This window comes from Ananas comosus, linkage group 6, assembly GCF_001540865.1.
Source record: "Ananas comosus cultivar F153 linkage group 6, ASM154086v1, whole genome shotgun sequence".
NCBI lineage: Eukaryota > Viridiplantae > Streptophyta > Magnoliopsida > Poales > Bromeliaceae > Ananas > Ananas comosus.
Window position 1 is genome coordinate 11493397 of NC_033626.1, and position 14312 is coordinate 11507708.

The 14312-nt window shown below is 31.8% G+C and overlaps 1 protein-coding gene across 1 annotated transcript; it reads left to right on the forward strand.

Moving 5' to 3' along the window:
- Positions 6307–9814, forward strand: LOC109711148 (polyadenylate-binding protein 2-like). Its single transcript, XM_020234061.1, has 6 exons — positions 6307–6466; positions 6544–6652; positions 7521–7591; positions 9025–9216; positions 9316–9443; positions 9555–9814. Exons 1-6 carry the CDS (start codon positions 6359–6361, stop codon positions 9601–9603), a joined length of 657 nt encoding a protein of 218 aa, XP_020089650.1. The 5' UTR covers positions 6307–6358; the 3' UTR covers positions 9604–9814.

Here is a 14312-nt window from a genome sequence, read left to right on the forward strand (position 1 = left end):
GTAATAGTACTGGTCCCTTATTATTGCTACTCGATTCAAATATAATTTACTGCTGCTGCTAAATTTATTATTATTTTTTTAAAAAAAAAGTTTAAAATTTTATGTAAGAAAGTGTTGGAGTGGAGATAAATTACTTAGAATTTTTATAACCAAAGTATTTTATTTAGCGAAAATAATAAGTTACTGCTTACTGTTCCGACGGAATGCATTGGCATTTTTACTCCACACAAGCATTACAGAAAAGCAGAATAAAATTTTAATTCTATTTAAAGAAAAGTGAGTTTATACTTTATACTGCATGTAAAAGTAAATAGTTAAATTTTGGAAAGAATTTAAAATTAAAATAATAATTAAGGTAAATTATACTTTTGGTCCGAGACTTGTAACACTTTACTCTTTAAATTTTAATTAATTATAATTTTTATCCCGAACTATAAGACTCGTGATATTTTAGTGATCAAACTTTTTAAATTATTACAATTAAGTGACACAGTCTAATATTTTTCAATAAGTATTGATATATTACTAATATCCAAGTAATTTAGCACTTTAATTATTGTTACATCATCAAGTAGGATACTGTTACAACTCATAAAATTCGAGAACTATAGATTTAAAGTGTCGCGCGCTTCATAGTTTGTGAACCAAAAGTGTAATTTATCCTAATAACTATGTATGGCGGTGTGAAATTAATATGCACGCAAGTGAAAAGTATGGAAAATTAAATTACTATAGACTCAGCCTCGAACCATCTAGCAGGTATTTTTTTTTAGAGGGGTGTTGGATTTTAGGGGCATATAGGAAAAGATGAAAAAAGAATAATAGAGTGGAGGGATTTTCTGATCTGTACATTCGAGAAGTCTCTGTCTATTTGATTCTTCTGGAGTGGGGGGGTGGTGCTGGAGAGGGCGTGTTTGTGCCGCTTGTCTGGAGGAACACTAGTCATGTTTTTTTTTTTTTTTTTTTTTTTTTTCAAAAAAAAATTTTTTTTTTTTTTTTTTTTTTTTTTTTTTTTTGAGAAAAAACACTAGTCATGTTTTTTTTTTTTTTTTTTTTTTTTTTTTTTTGAGAAAAAAACACTAGACATGTTTGAATGCAACTACGAGAGATGTTCCACTTTTTTCATGCTGGTGGAGGAATAAGCGGCAGTCTGGCTCGGCTTGTGATCACAGATTCCCCAACACGAGGAAAGAAGTCAAATCGTCTTTACGAAAAGAATTATCTAGATGTTCGAGTTATTAAAATAAGAGTTAATTTTATTAAATATATCGAATAACAAATATATTCTTACAAAGTTTAATTTTTTCATATTAATTCTTATAAAAGTCTAATAAAATTCAAATTTATCTGTCTAGTTTGTTACCGTTAAAGTACTATTTATTTTTTAACAAAAAAATAAATAAAATAATATTTTTATCATCATAAATATGCCTCTCTGTACCAAAAAAAAAAAAAATAGATAAAAAAGTTAATTTACCTTATTCAGTAAACAGGATTAAGTATTTTATAGTTAACTATATATATATATATATTTTAACGGATCCTAACAGTAGGAATACGTTTGAAAACGTTAGGATTTTTAAAAAAATAAATATAAAATGTTAAACTTTGTGGGAATATATCTGCTATTTGATATATTTACAGGGAGCTGTATATAATTAACTCTTAAAAGAAAATAAAGACAAAATTAGGTTTATGTTCAGAAGCAAATTTTATTTGGAAGTTGCTAGTGGGTTTAATGTTGGTGGGTGTCATCGCACTAGCAAAAATGCACAAAATTTATTATCCTTTTGTTGAAAGTGCCTTATTTAGTTTGGCTCTTTGTAGTTTGGAACTTTTACAACGATGAAAACTGAAATTTGCTTCTGTAATCAAAATACATAAGTTCTAATCTACAGTTTTTTACTTTTTGGTCACAGAGCGATTTCGATATATTTTTTTTTTTTAAAAAAAGAACTTTTCTCAGCTGTTGACAAAACAACGCCGTTGTAAGAGCTCTGTTTGAAAATCGCAGCAGCACTAAAACAGGGGTTATTCAAAATTATAAGTTAAAAAAACTTCAACACTAGCAATTAATGAGATAATAAATATCTTACTAAAAAGAGGTTATTCGAATTTTAAGAGTCAAATGCACTGAACTTAGTCAAACTAACTCGACAATGATCGAGTTAAATGTTTATTGTTAATAATAATAATATCGTAATAACTTATTATTATTTTTGTACTACTGTTAATATCACTATCCAATTGAACCCTAACCTAAAATTAGAAATTGGGAATCTAAAAGGGACCAATTGGGTGCAAACATGCCCTTTTATAGGTACCAGATATTTTTATTTTTTTTAGTGGTAGTGGGGAGCAGTAATGGGACCCTTTCATCACCGTGATGGGGCAATTTGGTGAAGTGATAAGGGTTTGGCTTCGAAAAGGGATTTGTATGGAGTATGGAAAAGGAGGAGTATTTGAAAAAAGGTACCGCAACAGGTCAACAATACGGGCCAATGCTAGTGCTTTGCTTTGTCGATTGGGTAAAGCAGCGGTAATCCTCCATTCCCGGGAAAATGTTGCTGCTGCTGATATTTTTGTTTTGCACCTTCCCCACATCCGTACGTGGACCCTGCAGGTCCAAATCCTGGTCCCCAGGGCACCAGGGCATGTGATTTGTGCGCCCATGTGGCCACTCGGAAAGAGTCAACACTAACATCGTTTATTCAAATTCAAAATCTAGTTATATTATATTTTTAAATAAATTTATATTTTAAAATATAAATAAAGTGAATAATTTATTATATTTCTTTCTCTCTCAAAAAAAAAATATTATCAGATAAAGTTGCTTTTCTTTTTTTCATTCCATTATTATTCTTATAAATAATTTATTTTTACTGAGATGCGTGGTCAAAATGAGTGGTTTCTCAGTGGGTCATCCTACATTAATAAATGTGTAAATTGCTTAACCAGTTTTGAGATTTTTTAATACTTATCCTTATTCACTATTATAGAAAAAAAATAATTATTTATATACCATTCAAATATTCTGAAATATCTTATATTTTTTATTTTAAATAATTTTTTTGTATATTTTTTTATTATTTAAAAATAGTTTATTGTTAGTATCTATTAAGTCATCTCAGATTAAACTCAGACTAAATTTCTATCAAAGTTAAAAAAAATCAAAATAAAAAATTTGATGACGATAAAAGACTATATTTGAAATGGTCATAAGTTAAAATACTTATTTTGTCATTAACTTAAGGGTGCGTTTGGTTCGCGCTATCTTTTAAAGATTCCTAATAATCCAATGGGAATAAAAAAATATGACGGTGTTTGGCTAAACGCACTAAGTAATCCAGTTGGTAATATTGGATACACTTGGGAATAAGATTCACCCCACAGTACTAATCTCATTCCCTTGAGGGAGGATGGGTATCCTCATATTAATGGATTTAAGTAATCATAATATATCTAATCTCCTTCTTTCTTCCTACCCGCCGGCTAATTGATATTATTTTTCTTTACACTCTAACCTTATATCTCTCTCTAAACTTATTTTTCTCTTTAAAATTCAACTTTTTTTTTTCTCTCTCAAAACTAAGCTTTCTCTCTCTCTCTCTTTCTAAAATTTCAACTCTCTCACTCCCTCTAATTTCGACTATATTTTTCTTTCTATTTTTTAATTATGCTCTCTCTCTCTAACTTATACTCTCTCTCATTTTTTTCTAAAAAGATGTTGAAATTTTTAATAACATTATCTAAAATTAATTAAATTAATTAATTAATTAATTATATTTTTTTGTAATATTAAATAACATGGCTAATTAATATTACCGTGCGAACCAAACACAGAAATTCCACATTCTTAGTAATAGGATGAATAGGAATAAGATTCTCGGATATCTTTTATTTCTAGTAATCTTTTATAATGCGAACCAAACGCACCCTAAGGGCAATAAGAGAATCGTGACGGTGGAAGGGTACATTTGAAAAGATAAAATAGTAATTTTATAAAAATAACGGCCGTTCGTAATAGTTCACTAATAGAATTTAATTCTACAAATATATTTCAAAGAATTTGAAATGTTAAAAGATTTTTTTTCTTTTTTTTGTATTAACCTTCTAAAATAGATAAATAAGAAAATTTGAAACTTTAAACAACTGTTCCAAAAAAATTACTAAATTTTTTATAATATCTGTGCACTAGCATCCACGTGACTCTCGCTCCTATTTTTGAATTCATACCACCCACCAAATCCCAGTTAGTTCTTTAATCAGTAACTGGAGCAGGTTGAGACGAACACAGAGCTCAGAAGCTCACTAAAAATTTGAAGCTTTTTCGTACAGAAAATAAAATTCCACTAAAAATGTAGAGATTACTAAAAGTGCAATTTATTTCAGAATTAATTTTATATAGATTCCTACGAATATAGTAAATTATAAATATATTCCTACAAAGTACAATTTTTATATATTGTTTCTATGAAAGTCTTAATATTTTCAAATATGTTCGTCTGATTTGTTATCGTTAAAGTACCGTCTATTTTATAAATAAAATGATATTTTTTACTATCACAAATATATATTTTTCAAAAGTGCCAACTGTTAATTAAAAAGGGACAAAAAAAATCAATTCATCTTATTAACTAATTAGAATTAAGTATTTAACTTATGGCTAACTAAATTTTTTGAACGAATTTTAACGGCAGAAACATATTTAAAAATATCAAAATTTTTATAAAAACAATATATAAAAGTTGAACTTTAAAAGAATTTATTTATAATTTACTATGTAGTTACATAAACTTGTACACATATTAACCCTTTATTTTAACTCTACTGTACAATCCTTCCCCTTTGGTTGGTTAGCATGCATCCGCGGTTCGCCTAAAGGAGACAAATTGTGACGAGGACCACCGAAGCCATTTGTTTCAGAAGCCCCACTGAGTCACTGAAACTGCAGGTGCAATACCAGGAGCCTGATTAAGTGCTTTTCACAAATGAGGGCCCACCAATGTTGCCCCGTGTCGCATGAACAACATGGTACTACTTATGGGCTTGTTTGGTCCCATACTCCCCCATTGGAGCTTCTCCGAAAATCAGTAGAATTAGAGCTTTTTCAAAAATAACAAGTTGATATTCGCTATCCAGTGCCTATTTGGTCTAGCTTCTCTTTATATTTCTAACAATTGTGATCACTTTGTGGCCCACAATTTCCTTAATTATGTGTGGGAGTGAGAAAAATGAGATTTGAAGATACAAAAATATAGAATCTTCAACTTGGAGCTTCGAAGGAAGATTCAGCTCGAGAGAGAGTTTTGTATTTTCATATCGTACTAAACAAATAATGTACCATCGGCCACCGTGACATTTATTAATAAATCATAACAATTTACCAATATGGCCAGTTTTGTCTACTCCGCGTTAAAACATTATGGTTCTTTGTATAATTGTTCTGCAATATGGCTTCTTTGTGACCTCATAAAAGTATGCATTTATGAGCCCATTTAATTTCTATTGCGTGCCAAACTTGACGTCTACATCTCTGTTAACAGCTACTTTACCATCTTGAGTTTACAATTTGAGATATCAAGTACAAACCAATCATTAAATTTTTAGCCAACTGCACTAAATACGATTGATAAGTCCGCCATATTGCTGGTCTTATATATTGTCGGCATGTTGTCACCTACAATATGAAGATTTTTTTGTTATCTCATGCATAAAATTTAAGATATCACAAAATTTCGCCAATATATTAATAACATATAAGGACAATATTGGAGAGGATCTGTAGCAGTATTTGGATCGATCTTTAGTTTAGGCCCTCACAGATTTCTGGCCCATTTTGTTTCACCCTAATATAATTGGACCAGTACAGCGAGTCATTCAACAATCATCAATTTTTTGTTTCCTGCTAAAATAATTTTGTGATTTCAAAAGAAAAGAAAGCAACATCTAAAAGGGACCAAAAAAAAAAAAAAAAAAAAAAAAAAAATAAAAAAAAAAAAAAAAAAAAAAAAAAAAATCAAGCTGGTGTGTCTACTAAGAGTTGGGCTGTACGGTTGTGAATAAATTTGAATGATAATACGAACAGAAGAGCAAGATTATTCCGAACCCATCCAAATCCGGCCCAAAACTAGTCCAGCTCAGATGACTATACTCGGCCCAATTGTGGCCCATAATCCAATAATCTAATCAGTTGTAACGAGATAGCGCCGACTTTAACTTAAGCCGTTGCAACACCGAAGTCGGCGAGGGGACGGCAGATATTGCCGAATTTGGTTCATCAAGATTCAAGGCTAAGCCACGTGCTATAAATCGGCGGGGTGGTCGAGCCGCAGAAGCGTGCGAGGCGAGGGTGCAAATGGAGGAGGAGGAGCACGAGGTGTACGGACAAGAGATCCCCGACGAGGGCGAGATGGAGGGCGACGTCGACATCTCCCTCCCCGACGCTGACGACGACGCCGCCAAGGTCCCCTTCTCCTCCTCTTCCCCTGATCCTCGGAACCCTAACCCTAACCCTAACCCTAATTGTAATGCAACTAACAGCTGCAGGAGCTGGACGAGATGAAGAAGCGATTGAAGGAGATGGAGGACGAGGCCGCCGCTCTCCGCGAGATGCAGGCCAAGGTGGAGAAGGAGATGGGAGCCATTCAAGGTCTCTTTCGGACCCTTACTTTTTTTTCTTCTTTTTTTTTTTCCCACTCTTCTTCGAGTATTCTCGTGATCATGAACCTACCGTGCTATTCAAATCTTCCTGATTTGCTTCTTTTTTTTTTTGTATTTTTTTGGTTCGTATGTGCTCTCGATTGAAGATTAACTCGTAGATCAGTATAGCAAACTGAAGATTTTGCTGATTGCATCACTGCTGAGAATTGTTACAAGAAGAAAGATTCAAAACTAACAATATTTTCAGTAAAAATATTAGAACCAGTGCTGGGTAGGTATATCACTGCTTGTTGGGTACATTTTTAGAATCATTGAAAAAAATAATGCTAGTTTCTTGACAGGCGAAATTAGTGTTTGAAAACCCAAAAAAGTGTATCAATGGAGTTATAGAGATTGGAGAGAGAGAGTGTTGTTGCTTTTTAGTGATGGAATATAAGATGGTCCAGAATGAATTAAGCTGAAATACGCAAGCGCAACATATAATTTTTTTAAAGGTGAGACACCAACAAAAATAACGGTGTTATTCAAAGTGAACTGAGAAATTGTGTTTGGATTGGTTCTGGTTAGCTTAAGTATAGTGTAACATCTGTGTGGTCTCTATAGCACTACAGATTTAATAAATCGAAGAGGTTATTGATCACTTCAATTTCTTCCGTGCCTAATAAATATTTTTCACTGAAGTTTTATTTCTTTTCATCATTTATTAAAATTGCAGTAGCCTACATAATTGCGTGGTAAGTTATTGAGCACCTTAATGCGATAATTATTCCTTCATCATAGGCCTCTCTGCAACTCATTTGATATTTCTGTTATAATTTCATGCGTAATGAAGTAACATTCTCTTATTTGGTTCTCAGACCCTGCTAATGTAGCTGCAAATCAGGCATCTAAGGAGGAGGTGGATTCTCGATCAGTGTTTGTTGGTAATGTAAGTTTCCATATTCTATATGGCAATAAATTCATAGAGTTAATTGATTAGAGGCACAAAATCATTATCTTTATCTAGCAGCTCGAATACTCTGCATGTGGGAGATGACTACCAATCCCTGTTCTTTTTAAGCATTTTTTTGTTAGTATTTTTGCTACAAATAATTGTTTAAGCGAACTTTCCTGTTGGAAATGATGGGAATAATTTATCTTAGCGTCAGTATCATCGGACACAGCTGTGTAGATTGTTGAGTAAGTTCTTGTTGGTTATTTTCTTTTTAATTATCTTCCTCTTATTCCGTGCTAATTTTTAAGATTGACAGGAATGAACCTATTTAACTTATATTTAGTTTTTGTTTTTGTTTTTTCAAATCTTTTACATCAATGTCGTATTTTCTGTTTTTGCTTGCTCAAATATTGACTCGTACCCCTCTTCCTAACTGTAACTATCTTCAGAAACCTCTTTATTCTCTTGTGACTTATTCTGATAATTGTCGCAGGGTTATTTCTTGTTCTTCAAGCTCTTTGTAGCCCGGTATCCATGAACCCAACTTTGAATATTAGTATGGGGTTAAAAAAAAAAAACAGAAAAAGCAAAAACGATGGGGGGAAGAAAAAAAAACAGCTTTATGCGACATATGAGTCGCAAAAAAAAAAAAAAAAAAANAACTTTGGTCATATAAATATTACCTTGTGATTTTTTAATTAATTAAAAATTAGTGGCGTTTAAATAAAATTTAATAATTAGGTTCTTCATGTAGCACCTGCAATTCAAGTCTGAAGGACTGTGGACTGATCTGCATCAGCCACCAAAAGATCAGTATTTTGATCAGCCTGAGAATGATTGGCAGGATGCATAAGACATACATGTAAGTGCAGCCTTACATGATGAAGCCTTGTCTTTGTAGGGTGTGTCTCTTCCGTATTTTGTTATTCAAGCATACCATACGAGCTATGTGTGTCTTCCTTGTTTCCTTGATTGCATTTACTTGTCGCTCTTCCTCCAGGGTACCTACAGATAAGTAATTTACTTGCTGCTCTTTCCTAAGGTTCTTTTTTGATTACTTGATATCTAGTGGATAAGGCACATTGAGAGGTAATTTTAATGGTGGCTAGCACACCCACACTGCATATAATATGTGATAGTGGATTCAATGGCAAAAGTGATCTATGGTTTCCCCTAAAAACGGGCTTGAGGTTCTCACAGAGTCCCCAATCTAATGGGACAGCTCCCCTTTTAGTTCCCTTCTTTCCTTGATCCAAAGCATTTAAAGCATCTGAATAGGCTCTGGAAGTACCTATTAAAGCAGTTGTATACAGCTTTGATGTTTTGTGGATTTCTAGTATTGTATGTAAATCCCTACAGATACCTAAAAACTTAGTAGCGGTCAGCTTTCTTTTTAACCTTCTTGCTGATGATTGTGGCTGCTGCAGGTTGATTACGCTTGCACCCCTGAGGAAGTGCAGCAGCATTTTCAGTCAAGCGGAACTGTGAACAGGGTGACTATTCTGACCGACAAATTTGGCCAGCCAAAGGGTTTCGCTTATGTTGAATTTTTGGAGCCCGAGGCCGTTCAAGAGGCTCTTCTCTTGAATGAATCTGAGTTGCATGGTCGCCAGCTGAAAGTGTGTCACCTTTCCTAGCTCCCTATTTTAGATATTTTGCACAGTTGCTCAGATACAGTTCTCTCTTTTTGTTCCTACTAACAAAGTTTGCTTCTGCAGGTAGCAGCCAAACGAACAAATGTACCTGGGATGAAGCAGTATCCTCCTCGGCGGTTTAATCCGCACCTTGGCTATCGATTTAGGAGACCGTATGTGCCGCCATATTTCTATTCTCCCTACGGCTATGGGTGAGTTAAATGGTCTCTCTCTGATCATCAATTTCATTTATTTATTATTATCAAGCTGTTTACATTACCATTTTTAATCTCTGGCCTGAAAATGTTATGCCATATTCACAGGAAAGTTCCCAGGTTCAGGAGGCCAATGCGCTACAGGCCTTATTTTTAAAGATCCTTGCCTGTGTTAATCTTGAGTTATTATTTCTGCTAACTAGATTGAGCGTAGGAGTTATCCTGGAAGAATTTATACTGATTCGCCACGCACGAGATACTGAGTTCTCTGTTATTTGCTTCTCTGCTGACTACTATAATCAATAACAATGAAAACGTACCATTGAAGTTCCCTGGATGTTATAATCTTTTTCTTTGATTGCCCAATATTTGCATGGCCCTGTTCTGATTTTTATTATGGTCACACTTTTGAACATTTTCGGTCAACAATTTTTATCTACATTTGAGATTTTGGAGAAATTTTCCTTTATAACTTCAGCAAATCCCGCAAAGCACAGATTTATGTGCTGGCCTTTGCAATATGATAGTTTTATTATGTTCATTAAATGTCATTTTTGAAATGAATGGAATGCATTTAGATAGGCCTTTTAGGTATCTGCTCCATTTCTGGTATATAAAAAATAATTATCTGGATACCCTTCAAAACTTTTAAAAAATCTTTTAAACTATTGTTTTGTTTCAAATACTCTTCGTATGTTTAAAAATAATTCTGTTGTTAATACTGATTAAATTATCTTGTATTTTAATTAGAATTAAATTTAAGTTAAAAAGAAGTTAAAATATATTATTTGTCCCCAACTAAGAGTAACTAGAAAAGTTTGTGATAAAAAAAATTTATGGCGGTAGAAGAATATATTTAAAAAAGAGAAAAAATTAAAATATTTATTTTTGCTTCTATATTAATGATAAATAAAAAAAAAAATAGTAACAGAAGAAGAGAATATTTAAAAGGGTAATTTAGTAATTTTATAGAAATAACTACTATTATATATAAACAATTGTCCCTTAAAAAATAATTGCTCAATTTGCATATTCTACCGCCTGAATCGCAGAGAACTAAATAAAATACAATAAAAAAAGGTTAAAATTTTATATTTATTTTAGAGTCATTCATTTTTTTTTCATAAGATTAAAAACAAATTGTTAAATAAAAAGTAATAGCAAAGAGTAACACAAAAGCTAATATATATATATATATATATATATATATATATATATATATATATATATATAGTTTATTAAGTTGAGCTAGAATACCCTCAAAAACACTTAGAGATTGGTGTTTTTAAGTTTTTAACTCTCAAATGAAAAAAATATAAAGTTGAAATGATGATGGTAGGTGATGGTAGATAGTGATAGATGTAATAGTATTTAATCTATGGGCTATTAATAATCAAAAAGTAGATCTAAAGATTAGAAATCTAAAAACATCTGAGGGTGATATTTTTAAAAATATTCTAGCTTTTATTTAAGCAATAGATTTTCAAATTCTGACACAACATTAGGGTGACGCGCCAATAAGTGGGGCCCACGTGAGCGGCGGGCCCACCACCGACACGACGACAAAGAAGTAAGTGCAGACCCACGTGGGACTTCTCTCTTTCTCTCTTTTTGTTTTCCGTCGCCCCGGAGATTCTCGCGGCCACTTGGCGCTCAGCGCGACTGCCCACGCCGTATCCCCTCTATTTTTCATATAAAATAATATAGAATTAATTGCATACAAATCCCTACAAACATAATAAATTACAGATATATTCCTACAAAAATTAATTTTTATAAGTTATTCCTACAAAAATCGTAATGTATTCAAATATGTCCCTACCGTTATAATCAGTTCGAAATATTTAGTTAATCACGATTAAAATACTTAACTATAATTAATTAATAAAGTAAATTAATAATTTTGTCCTTCTTTCTCTTCCTCTTTCTCTTCCTCTTCCCTCTTTCTCTTCCTCTTCTTCTTTTTCTTCTTCTTCCTTTTCCTTTTCCTCCTCTTTCTTCGAATCGGCCGCACATTCGCTTTCTGCCTCATCGCTGCGAGCCTTAGCATCATCCTCGTCGGCCACAACTCCGACAAGCTCCGCGACGTTGCTGCCGCCGCCGCCGCCGCCGCCCGCTTTGGCAACCCGAAAAAAAAGAGAAATAAAAAAAGAGACATTTGTGAGGGCATTTTTACAAACATATACCAACTGGAGCTTTTGGAGGGACATATTTGTGAGGGCAAAAATATCATTTCACGAATATACTGTTAAAAAATTAACAGTCCTCTAACGAATCCTAACCAGAGGAACATATCTGAATACATTAGGACTTTTACAGAAATAACTTATGAAAGTTGAACTTTGTGGGGATATATCTGCAATTCACTAATATTTGTGTGGATGTATATGCAATTAACCCTTATATATAATATAATAATATAGGGCTAGCCTTCTATACTATTTATAGTATTATCTATAGTATCGCGCGAGGCTTCGTTACTATAATCTCGTTTTAAATCTCAAAGTATTCAAATCAACGATCCATACCGTTATAACTGACTAGAATATTTAAACTTTTTAGGAATAAAATTTTATATTTTTTCGACATAATTTACTTTATAATTAAATTATTTTAAAATTATCAATTTTTAAAGACTAGTATGGTGAGTTTATAGTTTAACAGTGTAGAAAAATTTAAATTTATTCAAATTTTAATATAAAATATTTTAAACTATTTTGATTATGATCAATATTTTTTATCTTGAATCTAAAAGTTTTGTCCTCAAATTTTAAAAATTGTTCAATTTCAATTGTTCATTTTGACATGATTTACTTACTAAATAAATAATATTAAAAAAAATTAAAATTTTATCCCTAAGAACTTTATATACCCTAAATCCTATTTAATAGTGTAGATCGTTAATTTGAACATTTTAAAATTTAAAACGAAATTTTTGTAGTACCAGAGCTCCAATATTATAGATAATATAGTAGCCTAATTTTATATAGGCTAGGGCCACTATACTCTTATGAGTATAGATTTTTTTTGTACTCATAAATTTTCGGCCGTTGGATGAAGAGATGTGTGGTTAGGATGATAATGGTCTCCGGTTAGGATGATAATGGTGCCCGATTAGGATGATAGTGATCCTCTAAAATTGAGTTGGTGATTAGTTAAATAGTACGATTTAACGGATGAAAATCTCAAAAAGATAGATCTAACGGTCGAAAATTTATAAGTACAAAAAAGTCTATACTCATATTAATTAGAATAGACCCTTTTGTATTCATAAATTTTCGACCGTTAGATCAACCTTTTTTGGCCTTTAGACTTTAGAGTCAGAGTGTTTGGTTTTTCAAAAAATATTCTATAAAAATATTTTTTCTGACTCAAAAATATTATTTCTAAACGCAATAATTTTTCTTTTTTTTTTTTTTCCAGATCTTATGGAAGGAAAATGCTTTATGTATAATAGATGTGACTAATCTTACAATCCAAACATTCTAGAGTTCACAAATATTTTTAAAATTTTTAGTACAAATATAAGAAAAAGGATTAATTTTATACAGCTTTATGTAAATATAGTGAATAACAAATATATCTTTATAAAGTTCAACTTTCATATGTTATCCGTACAAAAATCCTGATGTTGTTAAATATATTTCTTTGGTTTGTTACCGTTAGAGAACTGTTTATATTTTTCAATTTTGCGATCACAAATATATTCCTCAAAAAACTATAATTGTATAATATAAAGGGGTAAAAATGTCAAAAACTAACTAGGATTAAGTATTTAACCTATAGTTAAATAATTTTTTCAACGAATTTTAACAGTATGGACATATTTGAAACTATCAAGATTTTTATAGGAATAACATATAAAAATTTAACTTTGTAGGGATATATTTATCATTCACTGTGTTTACACAGATCTGTATGAAATTAATCCTAAGAAAAAATTGATATCCGCGAATGGAGGAAAAGAGTTCTTAGATGAGTACTTTAATTTTTTAAAGATTTTATCAGAAAAATATAAACCGTAAAATAGTTTAATTTTCTACACTTTTACGAGAAATCAAACAACCTCTAATTGGAAAACAACATTACGTTCCTCAAGATAAATGCTCTTATTAACTTAGAGCTTCTACATCAGCTAGAGAGAGAGAGTTAAGAGTTGTAGGAACAATGCTTAGATAGCATTATAGGGAACAGCATCACACCCTCAGTATGAGTCACAAAGGCCCCGAATTAAAAATGGTCAAAAAGTTGGTGATCCGGTTCAATGTTACCTAATTTTTTAAAAATTATTTATTTGTATCTGTAGAAAGATGAATAATAATTTTCTCTCTTATAAGATGTTGACACAGGTGTGTAATACTTGGTGCTACGACACTTGCATGAAGCCTACAATATCTAGGGATTGGTTTTTTAAAACAAGTATGAATGATGAAGCATCATTACTGGGGTCCTCTTTTCACAAGAGCAAAGTAGTCATAAAGGATGGGCCAAATTAAGCTTTGAAGAATCTCTGTGCAGAAAATAACATTAGGTGCAGGTCCATCTAAGATGATGGTCATCTTTTTAGGTAATGCAGCAGTTCTCAAGGCGAAAGTTGATTGTCCTTTTGTCTTATTAAATATTCAGCTATGCGGAGAGAAAATTAAAGTTGTTAAACTTTATTATTCGGGTAAATTGTATGTTCCGTCCTCAAACTATGAAGTGCATGGCATATTGTCTCCAAATTTTAATTTGTTATAATTTTGACTCGAATTCTTAATTATTTCAATTATGTCCTATAATTTAATTAAGTTGACTAGATATTAATATATCGCTAATGTAGCAATATTGTGGCATGTGACGTGTTTACTTTTTATATCAGTAATG

Coding starts and splice junctions, on each gene's coding strand:
- LOC109711148 (XM_020234061.1), top strand. CDS start 6,359: ATGGAGGAGGAGGAGCACGAGGTGTACGGACAAGAGATCCCCGACGAG. Junction 6,467..6,543: donor CTGACGACGACGCCGCCAAG/GTCCCCTTCTCC, acceptor TGCAACTAACAG/CTGCAGGAGCTGGACGAGAT. Junction 6,653..7,520: donor GGAGATGGGAGCCATTCAAG/GTCTCTTTCGGA, acceptor TTTGGTTCTCAG/ACCCTGCTAATGTAGCTGCA.